Source organism: Pinus tabuliformis, chromosome X, assembly GCF_031772625.1.
Source record: "Pinus tabuliformis cultivar Carrire ecotype Pingquan chromosome X, CPIR1, whole genome shotgun sequence".
NCBI classification, from domain to species: Eukaryota; Viridiplantae; Streptophyta; class Pinopsida; order Pinales; family Pinaceae; genus Pinus; species Pinus tabuliformis.
Window position 1 is genome coordinate 689,483,577 of NC_142308.1, and position 12,995 is coordinate 689,496,571.

General features: G+C 40.2%; 2 protein-coding genes across 2 annotated transcripts in view; both read right to left on the minus strand.

The window, feature by feature from the left end:
• LOC149141847 (uncharacterized) overlaps positions 1-12,995 on the minus strand; it is a 292,486-nt gene that overhangs the window by 269,442 nt on the left and 10,049 nt on the right. The window lies entirely within an intron of this gene.
• LOC149141848 (uncharacterized) lies at positions 762-3,050 on the minus strand. Its single transcript, XM_089449194.1, has 2 exons — positions 1,817-3,050; positions 762-1,706 (listed from the first exon to the last, which is right to left on the minus strand). Exons 1-2 carry the CDS (start codon positions 2,991-2,993, stop codon positions 1,111-1,113), a joined length of 1,773 nt encoding a protein of 590 aa, XP_089305320.1. The 5' UTR covers positions 2,994-3,050; the 3' UTR covers positions 762-1,110.

The window sequence follows — 12,995 nt, forward strand, 5'->3', positions numbered from 1 at the left end:
ATATTTTGCAAGAATGTCTACAAACTACATGGGTTTCCCAAGGTCATTGTTAGCGATAGAGACGCCAAATTCAAAGGTAATTTCTAGAAGGAATTTTTCAAACATATAGGAACCTACCTCAACATGAGTTCAACATACCATCCTCAAACAGATGGTCAAACAGAAGTTGTCAATAAATGTTTAGAAGCCTACCTACGTTGTTATGCAACAAACAAACAAAATAAGTGGGCTCAATGGTTACATCTCGTTGAATGGTGGTACAATTCTACTTACCACACTTCAACAAACTTGACTCCATTTCAAGCTTTGTACAGTTATGAACCTCATAGATGGAAGGAACTTGTCATTATCGAGACAGCTTCTAGCAGTTAAAGATGAGTTAGAAGAAACACAAGAAGTTTTCCAAGCACTAAAAGAAAATCTGAATATTACAAGAAATCGTATGAAGCAGCACGCTGACCGAAACAGAACGGAAAGAGAATTTGAAGTTGGAGAATAGGTATTTGTTAAACTTCAGCCTACAAGCAACAATTGTCCTTAAAACATAACGAAAAACCAAATTGGCACCAAGATTCTATGGACTGTACCAGATTAACAAAAAGATCAACCAAGTAGCATACAGTTTAAGCCTTCCTGATAAAAGTCGTGTTCACAACGTCTTCTGTGTCTCTCGCCTTAAAAAAACACACACCAAACATCAAGTGGCACAGACAGCACTTCTGACCAATGTTTTTAAAACCGGAACCGGTGACCGAACCGGTCCACCTAATGAACCGGTTTACCGACCGGAACCGGTCTAACCGGGACTGGTTTGGTCTAAACGAACCGGTTTTTAAAAAATACATTAAATAATTAATTTTTAATGAAACAAAACTATTTTTAAGATGTAAAACCATGATTCCAAGCCAATAGAGACAAAATATGCAAAGTTTGCTCATTTATATACCATGCAAAGGTGAATATATCAAAATGGCACCGAGTGCAATACATATCATCGACAAAATAGCAAAATACATAAGAAATGAGGCTCTAAATGGCCTATAAAGTCCAAAAACAATGCTGCAAGCTATGAGGCCATTGGCCTACTACAAGTCTACAGTGTACACATGATCAATCATCAAGTCCATCACCACTACTAGACACATGATCATCATCAGGAGCTACATAGACATCATCTGGTTCAGAGTCTGAGGATGCCTCTGCCTCATCTGCAACATCAGTATCAATGCCACCAATGACAATAGAAGTGGACCTAATGGAAGCACGAGTTTGTCGACCTGCACGACTAGTGCCTTCCATTGGTTCCTTGCCTTTCCTTGATGCCGCTACTGATCCTGGTTCTGATGCCGCCACATAATCTGCCTCATCCTCCGCTAAAGCCATGTCGATATCAAAATCAGCCTCAAACACAGGATCTTCAGTCTCCTCCACCCATTCTGATGTTGGATCAATATCGTCCAACACAATGGGATCTAGATCAGGTGATTTGCTCATCATTTGGTTCCTCCTCAGTCGAAGGTTGTATTGCACAAAAACAAGATCATTTAACCGTTTTTGTTCCAAACGGTTTCTCTTCTTCGTGTGTATGCGCTCAAAAACAGACCAATTGCGCTCACAACCTGAAGCACTGCAAGTTTGACTGAGGACTCTAATTGTAAACCTTTGCAATTGAGGACACTGGCCACCAAATGACTCCCACCAATGTGCTGCAAAGAAAAAGACAATAATTAGTAACTTAGTTTATAATTTGAATTGTAAAGAACGTAAACAATTTTAACTTGAAATGAAAAACAAAATGGAAATTGGAATTGCTTACCTGGTTGGTCCACATCTCTTGCCATCTTTGCCAAGTTTTTGCCAAAAGTACCACTTGCTTGATTGAAAATAGTAAGCTGTCTATGTATATCCAACTGGTCTACATGGTTAGGGACCATGCGCTCCAAGCAATCAATCAATCCAGCTCTGACCTCCCCATCATGCTGATCTCCTAGCCGATTTTTATAGTGATACCTTGGGTTCAAAAAATACCCGGCTGCATGTATAGGACGATGGAGTTGATTGTTCCATCTGTTACCAATGATCTCCCATATACGGCCATATTTAGCTAACCTGTCATTGTAAGCTGCCCGTATCTGCTCCTTTGCCTGATCCATAGCTTCATAAATGTAGCCCATGGCCAATCTTTCCCCATCCACCAACCTTAGCACCTTAACAAGGGGCTCGGTAATTTTCACAAGCTCTACAGACCTTTTCCAAAAATAAGTGTCTAACACTTTCTTTTTGGTGTCTTTTCCATTTGGTCTACGAGCCCACCGAGATTCAGACCATTCATCAGAGGAAAACATTTTCTGCAAGTTTCTATGTTGACCATTGAGACATTGCAACGTGAGGAAGTGAGTTGCAAATCTCGTAATTGCAGGCCTAACAAGCTCTTTGCCTCCAGTGTGTTTCCTCATTAGGCTCAATACCCATGAGTGGTTGTAAATGTATTTTGTAATGCACTTGGCATGCTCTACAGTGTTTTTTACCCACTCCACCTTGCCTATATCCTCAAGCATGAGGTCTATGCAATGTGCAGCACATGGAGTCCAAAATATGGTCTTATATTTGGCCTCAAGCATCTTTCCAGCAAGAACATAGTTTGAGGCATTATCAGTGATGACCTGCACAACATGCTGCTCCCCAACTTCCTGAATAATGTTATCCAAAAGCTCAAATAGAAGGCTTGCATCCTTTACCCTATCAGATGCATCAACTGATTTCAAAAACATGGTTCCTTGAGGGCAAGAAACAAGGAAATTAATGATAGTGCGGTTCTTTCCATCGGTCCATCCATCTGACATAATGGAACAACCTGTTTTGACCCATGACTCTTTAAACTCAACCAAATACTCATCAATGGAAGATATCTCTTTTTGCAAAAGAGCTCCCCTCAAGTCATGCATACTAGGGCCTTTGAAGCCCTTTCCTGCAGCTATAACAGAGTCCCACATAGCTTGGTAATAAGGTGAGCGAGCAGCATTAAATGGGATATCTGAATCATACCACCATCTAGCAATGTATTGGTGATAAGTTTCTTTGCATTGTTTTTTCCAATGCTGATCCAAAGTGGCTTGAGAACTTGGCTAGGAGGAAGTGGGATTAGATTTAGAAGAGGCAATGGTGGCAGAAGATGAGAAATAACTTTGGATGTTTGGTCTCTTTGTTCCTTTTGATGGTTGGCCAACTCCAACAGAAGAATGAACATAGTGAAAGGGGTCATTGGTGGAAGGGATAGAAGTGGAGTCTTGAATCTCATAATCATCATACCCACTCTGTTTCAAAACATTCATGGTTTCCATTAATTCCCTCTTCCTTGCAATTTCATCTTGGATGGCCTTCTCCCTAGCCTTATCCTCATAAAATTTTTCAAGCTTGGCAATGTATTCTGCCCTAATAGGACCTAACAGTTCTTTTGGTGCATCACATGGCTTTACTTGGCCTCTTACCCCAGCCAAGTGTTGTTTCAACCTAAGAATACCCCCACCTCCAATAGATTTATGGCATAATTTGCATATCATTTTTCCCTCAATTACATCACAATGAACCCATGCACTGTCCTTTCCTTTTGGAGCCATGTTTGCTTGAAATAATAACAATTTGCAAATAAATCTGCCATTTAAAAAAAAAATTGCAGCTAAGGAACATGGAAAACCAATGATAAATGTAGGAAAAAAATGCACATGCAAGCTACAAAATTTGATAGCATAGAGCTAGAGAGTTCATAGGCTTAGCATAGATGATAGATCATTGAAGTGAGAAGTTTATAGCACAAAAAAAATAATTCATGGACAGCAGACTCAAATGAGGAATTATCAAGTGCAAATCCTTACCTAGAAATGCAAAGTAGCTCCCTTAGCCTCCTCTTGATGATGGCAACTCCACTGACAGCTACACACTATCTCCAAAATAGCTCCAACTCCAACTCCAAGATGACTACTTCAGCAAAAACTCCACACTCTCCAAGCTCACAAACAAACTCACAAACACTCCAAATCAGTTGTGTGAGACAAATGAGAGTGAGAGGGGTGTCTTATAGCAAGTGTGAGGGTGTTTTTGGAGGGAAAATACCTTTCCCTCACCCCCAAAACCCCTAAACCGCCCTCATTTCCAAAACCGCTGCGCTTTTTTGCTTTAACCGGCAGCCTGTCCATAAACCGGCCGATTTAGGACGGAACCGGCTGGTTTGCTATAAACCAGCCGGTTCCGCCCTAAACCGGCCGGTTTTTACCGGTTAGGGCCTTTTTTTGGGCACGAGGGGGTCTCAACCGGGTTAGAAGGGCCGGTTCGGACCGGCCAGGCCTCCAACCGGCCGGTTAGGCCGGTAACCGATTTTTTCCACCGGTTTTTAAAACTATGCTTCTGACATTAGATGACAAAGGAAACATCATTTTAGAACCAAAAGGTATCATCTCCATTAGGGAAAAAATGTTGTGATCACAAGTAATCAAAGAATACCTGATTAAGTGGAAAGACCTACCAAAAGAAGAAGCTTCCTCGGAGACAAAAGCGTTTCGTCAACAACACTCGTCGTTACATATGCTTTGTCCGTCGTTACATATGCTTTGAGGACAAAGCATCTTTTTGACAAGGAGGCAAAATTATGTAAAAAATCAATAATAGGTTAATTAGGCAAAAGGGAACAAGCAAAGATCATGCCCTTTCACCAAGAGGTACCCGAGGAAGTATATAAGCCAGGGGCTCTCCTATCTAACATCATCATTCAAGTTTATTAATAACAAAATATATGTTTTTCTGTCAATTAATGGGTTGTTCGCTCCAGGCTCCATGAAGGGACAAAGCCTTTGTTCCTTACATATTTTAAAGACATTGAATGTAGAGGTGAGCACATACGCCTCATATGGGTAACTCCACCTTGGCATTTTAAGGTATGCATTGTATTTTCAGATTTTGATTGTTGGGATTGAAGATCTCATAAGATATGGATGCTTCATAGGAACATTTGGACTTCTCCAAAATCCTTGGGTATCCAAATCCATTTCCCACTTTTGGATCTCTTGGGCAAACCCCAATTTTCACAAGACAGCCTCATGCGGCTGTTCAACATGTTTGAAACCAATGTTACTTGGGAGCGGGAGCGGGAGCGGGAGCGACCATTTTCAGAAGCTCCCGGTTTGGGAGCGAATCCGGGAGCGAATCTTTAAAAATATATATATTTTTTAATTTTTGATACATATATGTCAACAAAAACATGTAGAATGATGAATTAGATATAAAAAACATTAAAAAAAAAATAAAAAAATAGATTGATCATTGAACCATATCACATCAATCATCTAGATTCTAGAAATTATAATCTTCATCAACCATGTCCACAAGTTAGTAAAATACATATTACAACTGCAACATAATGAGTCTCATGAATCATGATTCATCAAATTCAATCTTAAAGTTTCAACTTCAAGCTTTCAAAATTGAAAATTCAATATATAACATTTATCATCATTGATCACCAAAGTTGTACTTGTAAGCTAAGTTTAACGGTCAACCATTACAAGAAGTAATATCTTAGATATTTCTAAGTCCTAACTTCTAACTGTTAACATGAAATGAAATGTTATAAAATGATACATGAATAATGAAATGAAATGAAACAACTTTAGTCTTTCACGAAGCATCATATTCATAATTCACAATCATTACCAATGAGTTATAATTGCCAACTTCAAACTTCAAATTTTCATTGTCACGGTCATATATTGTTTACAAAAAATATCATTATGATATGAAAGAGTCAAGAGTCAAAAGTCAAGGACTCAAAACTTAACAGTTATGAAAACTAAAGTCTAATATAACTAGAAAAGACAAGTAAATTGTAAATCTACATGTGGCCCTTGCCACGAGAGTCTCCAGGAGTATAAGCATGTCGTGATGGTCTTCTAGGAGTCTCCCGCACAGACCGACGACCAGAACTAGAAGGCACATGCCCTCCACGTGAGGGTGTAGATGGAGGTGGTGACAGCAAAGGAACAAGACTCGGACCTCGAGCACTGCTACTGGATGGTGGAGGTGGAGGTGGCATGGCTGCTGCAGCTGCAGCTACTTCATCTTCATCCCTTATAAGTTCCTCTTCCAGTTCTTCAAGATGCACTATACCATCCTCCAAATTGTCATCCTCTGGGTGATTGTCCCAAATTCTATATGTGGGATCCTCATAAGCCCGATCACAGTAATGACTCAACAACCTCAAATTGTAGTGCACATAAACCAAGCTTTCTGCTCGGTTTTCATTGAGTCTGTTTCTTTTCACATTGTGTATGAAGCTTTAGGTGCTCCAACACCTCTCTGTAGAAGAAGTATTCACAACCTGTGATAGAACTTTTTTTGCCAATTTTGGCAAAAGTCCATGGCCGCCATATGTTTCCCACCATGTGAGAGCATCAAATATGTCTCTGTCTTCCATTGCATGGAAGGTACCAAACAAACCAGTGCCACTGAAGTATCTGCCTATTTCAAGGCGCACAGCTGCACATTCCTCCCTGTCAGGTATCAACTTTTCCAATGCTTGCAAATATCCACTAGTTACCTCTGCATCTAAATGGGGTTTGGTCGAAAACCCACCCCCTGGTGCAGGTTGGCCCAACCAAGATGTAGAGTAGTATTTTGGCGTAAGGATATACGCCAAGCAATGTAGTGGAAGATTAAGTTTATTCCACCGTACACACACAAAATCGTGAATCATTTTGTACAAGTCAGAATCTCTGTTATGAACAATATCTTTTATTTGCCCCAACATGGTATCCATCTGCTCATACACCTCGCCAATCACTGGTTCGTCTGTATCTGCAAACCGAATCATGTGATAAATGGGCTTGGTGAAATCCAACACTTGCCTCACACTTGTCCAAAACTGACCATCAAGAGCGGCCTCCTCCACCAATTCAAAACCTTGCCTGTCAGCTGCATTTGTAGCCCTTTCCTTTAATACCTGCCAATGTGGACTCGATACCATGCTAGCCAATGACTCTCTTACCTTCAAAAGCCGCCTGAAGGTGAGGTAATAGCTACCAAATCTGGTCTTCGCAATCTTCAACAACTCCAATCTCTAGTGATTGCAAAAAAGGCCATGTGTATTGTTATGATTTGTAATAAATGTTATCATTTGTTTGCCTTTCTTGTACAAATCACCAATCCATTGGTATTGTGCATTTTTGTTCTTGATAACATCATGCATCAGAAGGTTCAATGTGTGAACCAAACATCCAGACCAAAATATGTTGGGGTATTTATCCTCAATAATTGCTCCCGCTGCCTTACAATTAGGAGCATTATCAGTGATGACTTAGATGACATTGTATGGCCCAATACGGTCAATTGTTTCAAGTAATGCTTCTGCAATGTTGATGCCGATCCTGAACTTGTCTGAGTAATCATATGCAGTTAGAAAGATGGCACCACTAACAGACACACAAGAACACTTATCAATGGCTTGCCTTTTACATTTGTCCATCCATCAGATACAATGGACACCCCATGGTCAGTTCAAGAACTTGTCATTCTATTCAAAGAATGTGATATTTTTGCTTTTTCATGATCAAGTCCAACGATTCTTGCCTTGTCATACCCAGGGCTCTTGTATCCTTTAGGGGCATCATTTATGGCAGAAACCATTTCGTGCCAATAAGGTGAGCGAAGAACATTGAATGGTATCCCACATGCATAGAGAAATCTGTAAACCTTTGAATCCACATCATTCCTACACCCCTCATCAAGGAAATCTGATATGGTTCTACGCCTTAAACCTGATGACCCTGTGCCTCCATATCCACTGCCTTGGGAGGATGCTGAAGGAGTTCTTTGTGCTTGTGATTGTGAGCTTGGTTCAAAGAAACCCCTTGATTTTTTTGATTTGTATTGGGCTTCCTCCTCTTCCCTTATGTATTTGGCTCTATCCGCTGCTGACACCGCTGGACAAGTTTTGGTTCCTATTTGTTTGTCTCCATCCCATGGCCTTTTCCCGCAGAGGTGTTTTCTGGCACAGGTGTATGAACCTGTGTAATCATTGTTGCAATGGGGGCAATGAAATTTAGTGGTTCCACCCCCTTTCCCTGCTTCAGGCCTGTTAACATATTTCCACAATGGGGTTTGGTCTTGTTTAGTTTTTTGAGAGTCATGTTCACCCTCCTCCAGCTCCTCCTCACCAGGTTTTCATCAAATCCACTTTCTCCAGCTTCTTCATCTCCCTCTTCATTTTGGCCCCTCCGTTTCCTACTCTCCAGCACCATAATAACCATAAAAGGGACCAAGAAGAGGAAAATCCCAAGAAATATAGCCAGGTCCATGATGTTTGATATTTGTAGGCTTTTGAATCTGCAAATTAATTTAATTTATTTATATTAATTAATTTAATTTATTTATATTAATTAATTTAATAATTTTAATCTATTAATTTAATTTAGATTCATAATTTTTTTACTAAATATAGTTAATAAACTAAATTAAACTACCTAAATTACTACCTAACTAAATTAAACTAACTAAACTAACTAAATTACTAAGTTACTTACCTCTCTGCAGGCTTGCTCCTCGCTCCTCGGCACTTGCTCCTCGCTTCTCCTCGCTCCTTTGCTCTTGCTCTCCTTGCTCTGGCTCTCATTCAAGTGATAATGAAATGTTTGTTTGCCCCATTGGGCTTTTAAAACAATTTTTTTTTTTAAATTGGAAAAAATTTTCGCGTCCGCGGCTTTTTTTCCGCCCGGATCGCTCCCGGCGTCGGGCGATTCGCTCCCGGAGCGAATTTTTAACGCTCGGGAGCGATCGGGAGCGTTCGCTCCCCGATTGCTCCCGAGCGTTAAAAATTCGCTCCGGGAGCGACGCTGCCGATGTCGCTCCCTAAATTGGCAGGGAGCGCAATTTTTTTTATCGGGAGCGATTTCGGGAGCGCGGAATGGGAGCGAGAGCGAGGGGGGGAGCGCTCCCCCGCAACACTGTTTGAAACATTATGGACTTTATAGTAAACAAGAGTTCTATTTGAAAACATTATGATGAAATTATTTCTCCTTACATTGAGGAGCATTGCAGAGCAATGGTTTTATGAAGATTGCCCAAGAGGCATAAGTTCAATTCCAGATTTCATCAAAGTTTTTTGCAGATTCTATGATTGTGAACAGGTATTGGAGGAATTCTATGATAAAGATTTCATATTGGAGCTTGGTGTTCAAAGAAGAAAGAGGTTCGATGATGCTTCGTTGGCTTTCCAGAGCAATCCCACAGAATTAACGCTCAACAAGATGGCCAAGAGATAGAAGTAGTGAATTTGCTAGTGGATGTTGTAGGAAAATACATGCAGCCAACCTCTGTCAAAGCACCTCAAGGCACTCCAAATAAAAGCAGTAACGTGGACAATGAACTCTGTGGACAACCTCTCAAAATTTTCGGCCCGAAAACAAACCCTGTCCTTGCCAAAGAGGATATACACAATGATTGTCCCACCGCAGTAAAACAGGTACAGGACAGTCATGATGAGGATGATGATAAACTATCTAGTGATTTAATCAAATTGCAGCCTGAACACAGGTAATGAAGTGTGGTTTGATGCTCCCTTTGAGTTGGGTGGTGATGATATGGTCCAAGTAGAGGATGACAGTTTTGTTGTTGATCTGATTTCTGAAATACAAAAGAAATGCTCACAGCCTTCTGCCCAACATGTTGAAGCGCTGGATGAAGACAATTTGGAGATCATAAATGAGTGGGAACATAATCAAGCATGTCTCTCTCACTCTGATTTTTTGGGGACAAACAAAAGCAACCGAGTTAGATCTGATTTGGCTGTCAAATCCCACCAAAACAGTGACAAGTTTTATTTTGATGACCCTATCCTTTCTGGATCCAAGATTAGTGATAATTGTCATACCAGGCCTGTTTTGCAGCCAATCTACCTCTGGAAATACACACAGAAAGGCAGCTGAAAGATAGAAAAAACAAGTTCCCAAGTACATGTGACATCCCAGATCAGATGGAACTTGAACAATTCTCTAAAATCGAAGAAATCTCATTTGATTATTCTCCCTGGACAGAGAACGGTGACACTACATGTGCACTCCAATTTTAATTCCAAGGAATAGCCAGGTGTTAATCATGTAGTTTACTTGGGAAACTTATGGCAAACAGAAGAGGACAAACATGTTTCTGATGTCTTGAAGAAAATCCTAAGTACCAAAGGAAATTCCTTCCCACAGAGCAAAGTTTTGGGTTAGTATAGTCATCATCATGGCTTGGAGGAAGACAGACAGAACCCTGAGATTAGTGAAGGCATTGGTATCTTTTTTCTGCCTGGGAAGAAGTCAAGAATGACGAGTCACTCAATCATATCTATTCTTCAAATCCAAACAGAGCTGTAATGGCGATGATAAAGGTGAGGGTAATGGAGTCATGGACTCACAACCTCTCACGACAATATGCCCTGCAGTTTGGAGATGCAAGTTGAGCTTGAGTGATAAAATAATAGGACATACATCATGTGTTTCGAAGGCTCGCCTGTCTATGATGATGATCGTAATGATAAAGAGGCGTAGGGCATCCATCTTGCTACGTATTGTTTCTCAGAACCCTACCAGAAACAAATAGAATCATTCTCTTCTTTGGTTGTTGACAATGGATGTCATTGTCATGCACTTGGACACAAGGTAAGTTGCGCCCGGTCTTGGCCTGATATAAATAAGCTAACTTGCAAAACTGCTCTACGTGTTGATGAATACAGAATTGACCATGAGAACGATGAGGTAAATGCCAACCAACCTGTGCTTGAACAAAGAGAGAACCTCAATCTGGCCCTAGATGACATATATTTGCCTAGGAAGAAACCCATGCCCCGATAGCAGAGTTCAGAGGTTGAGAAATATGCCAAGACGAGTGTGAGCGATTGTATAGAATCGACTATAACGAACCAAGGCACATAAAATCATGTTTTAAGCCAAACATGGGAAATTTGAAGATGTGGCAAGTTTTCAACCCCACGAAGGATACCTTAGTTGACAGGTGATTACGTGTACATTTGAAACACTTTCCAGACATATCAATGTTAGATTCAGTAACCATTACCAGATTAATCAACACTTGCTCAGTGACTGCATAGGCTTGTTTCATGATCCTATTGTCAATTATTATATGGCTGTATACCTCAAGGTGCTTACAGCCTCGTCAAATCCTTTCAAAAATCACCCTACGCATGCAGTCTCGAGCTTTGGAAAATGGCACTTTGAAAATCAATGCTCCCAAGCTGGTGATACAGGTGTGATTTCAAAATTTTTGCAACGTCCTAAGCCAGGAGTGATGGTCTGTACCATAGCTCTAGAAAGGCATCATCAATATCAAATAAGGGTTATCAATGAGAATTGGTGCAGCTTCCGGATATTTGCACAAAGAACAGAAACACTCATTGCTGAGGTTGCAAGCATACAAGTAAAGGCCATGCTAGAGAACAGAAACAATAATGGAAGTGCCAGCATGGAAACTCAGGGACACGATTTGGATACATGGTTTTCCAAAGCTTTGTTGACAATCTTTCTGCTCAATGAAGAATCGATGACAAAGAACATCAACTAGTCATAAATCTTTTCCATTCTGCAAATACTTATGATCAATACACTGCCAAAATTAGACGCCCTAAGTGGGTGGCTTCATTCACTTCAAAACTACAATCGAAAAATGGTCCAACATGTAACTTGAAAGCAAGTTGGGGTAATTACTATAAAAATAAATGTGCAGTTATGATGAGAGAGGACCACTCTAAGAGTTCTTTAAGAAAGCCTACACAAAAAATCATGAGGTGTTTAAGGAGATAATTGGAGTAGAAGGATGTTTTGATCATTGGAATCCTTACCCTATGCTTGTTAAACTCAAAGTATTCCCCATCCTTTGCCTTCATACAACATCCAGGAGATTTTGACTGTGATGGCATGTACCCATAAATTTTCCACATGAAGCATCAAAGTCCCAGAATAAAATTTAAGGCCTGAGTAATGGTATTTGCTGAAATACTGGGGAATATAGAGGAGCACTCCATTGATATCCATACTTTTTCTGAGCTTGCTGAGTTTATTATAAGCAATGTCACATGGTTCGGGTTCGAGTTCGGGTTCGAGTTCGGGTTCGACAATGATTAGGTTTGGTTTGAGTTCGAATTTTTTGATGAGGTTCGACATTAGGTTCGTCTACATATATTAATTTAAAATGAATTATAGGATAAAATATTAAGAAATCAACATCAGTAAACATCAAAAATGCTATCACAGACATGGAAACTGCAAGGATGAATTACAAGCTTGAGTTGTAACATGAAGTTATGAGTTTTGATCTATGGACTTGGTCAATGGCTATGAGGTTCGATGAGGTTCGTCGAACCTCAACATTTTTTTAAGGTTCGCCAAAATTCGAACCTCAAGGTTAAAGTTCGATGAACCTTGTGACATAGATTATAAGAAGGTGGGATGATCAGTATTGTACTTTTTTGGGGGGCAACAAAGAAGCAATTTCAGTAATAGGAGACATTGCTTGGACTGGCAATATTATCACAGTATGGGTCGTTGAACCCACTTGATTTGCAAGTCTTGGGCCCACGCTCAGCCCACAAGTGAAGGAGAGGCCATCCATGTTGAAATTTCTAAAAATTACCCGTTAGAAATTTTATCTGTATTCTCTGGTTTATTTCGCCTACTTGTTAATTACGAACGAGTTATTTAACCATATAAATACTGAAATAAACACAATACAGTGTCAACTATCTACAGATCAACAGCTGGAAGAAATAGACAAACACACAAGTGACACTGTTATTTTTGGACAACTCGTCCCCAAAAAAGCCCAACTTGGGAAAACCGGTGCAACAATTCTGAGGGTTATTTTATTATGCAATCTTGCTGAGTACCACTGGGTGCCAAACCAGCTCACCCGACAGAGAAAATAATTCTGCAGTAACGCCTCTCTATTCGGAAGCA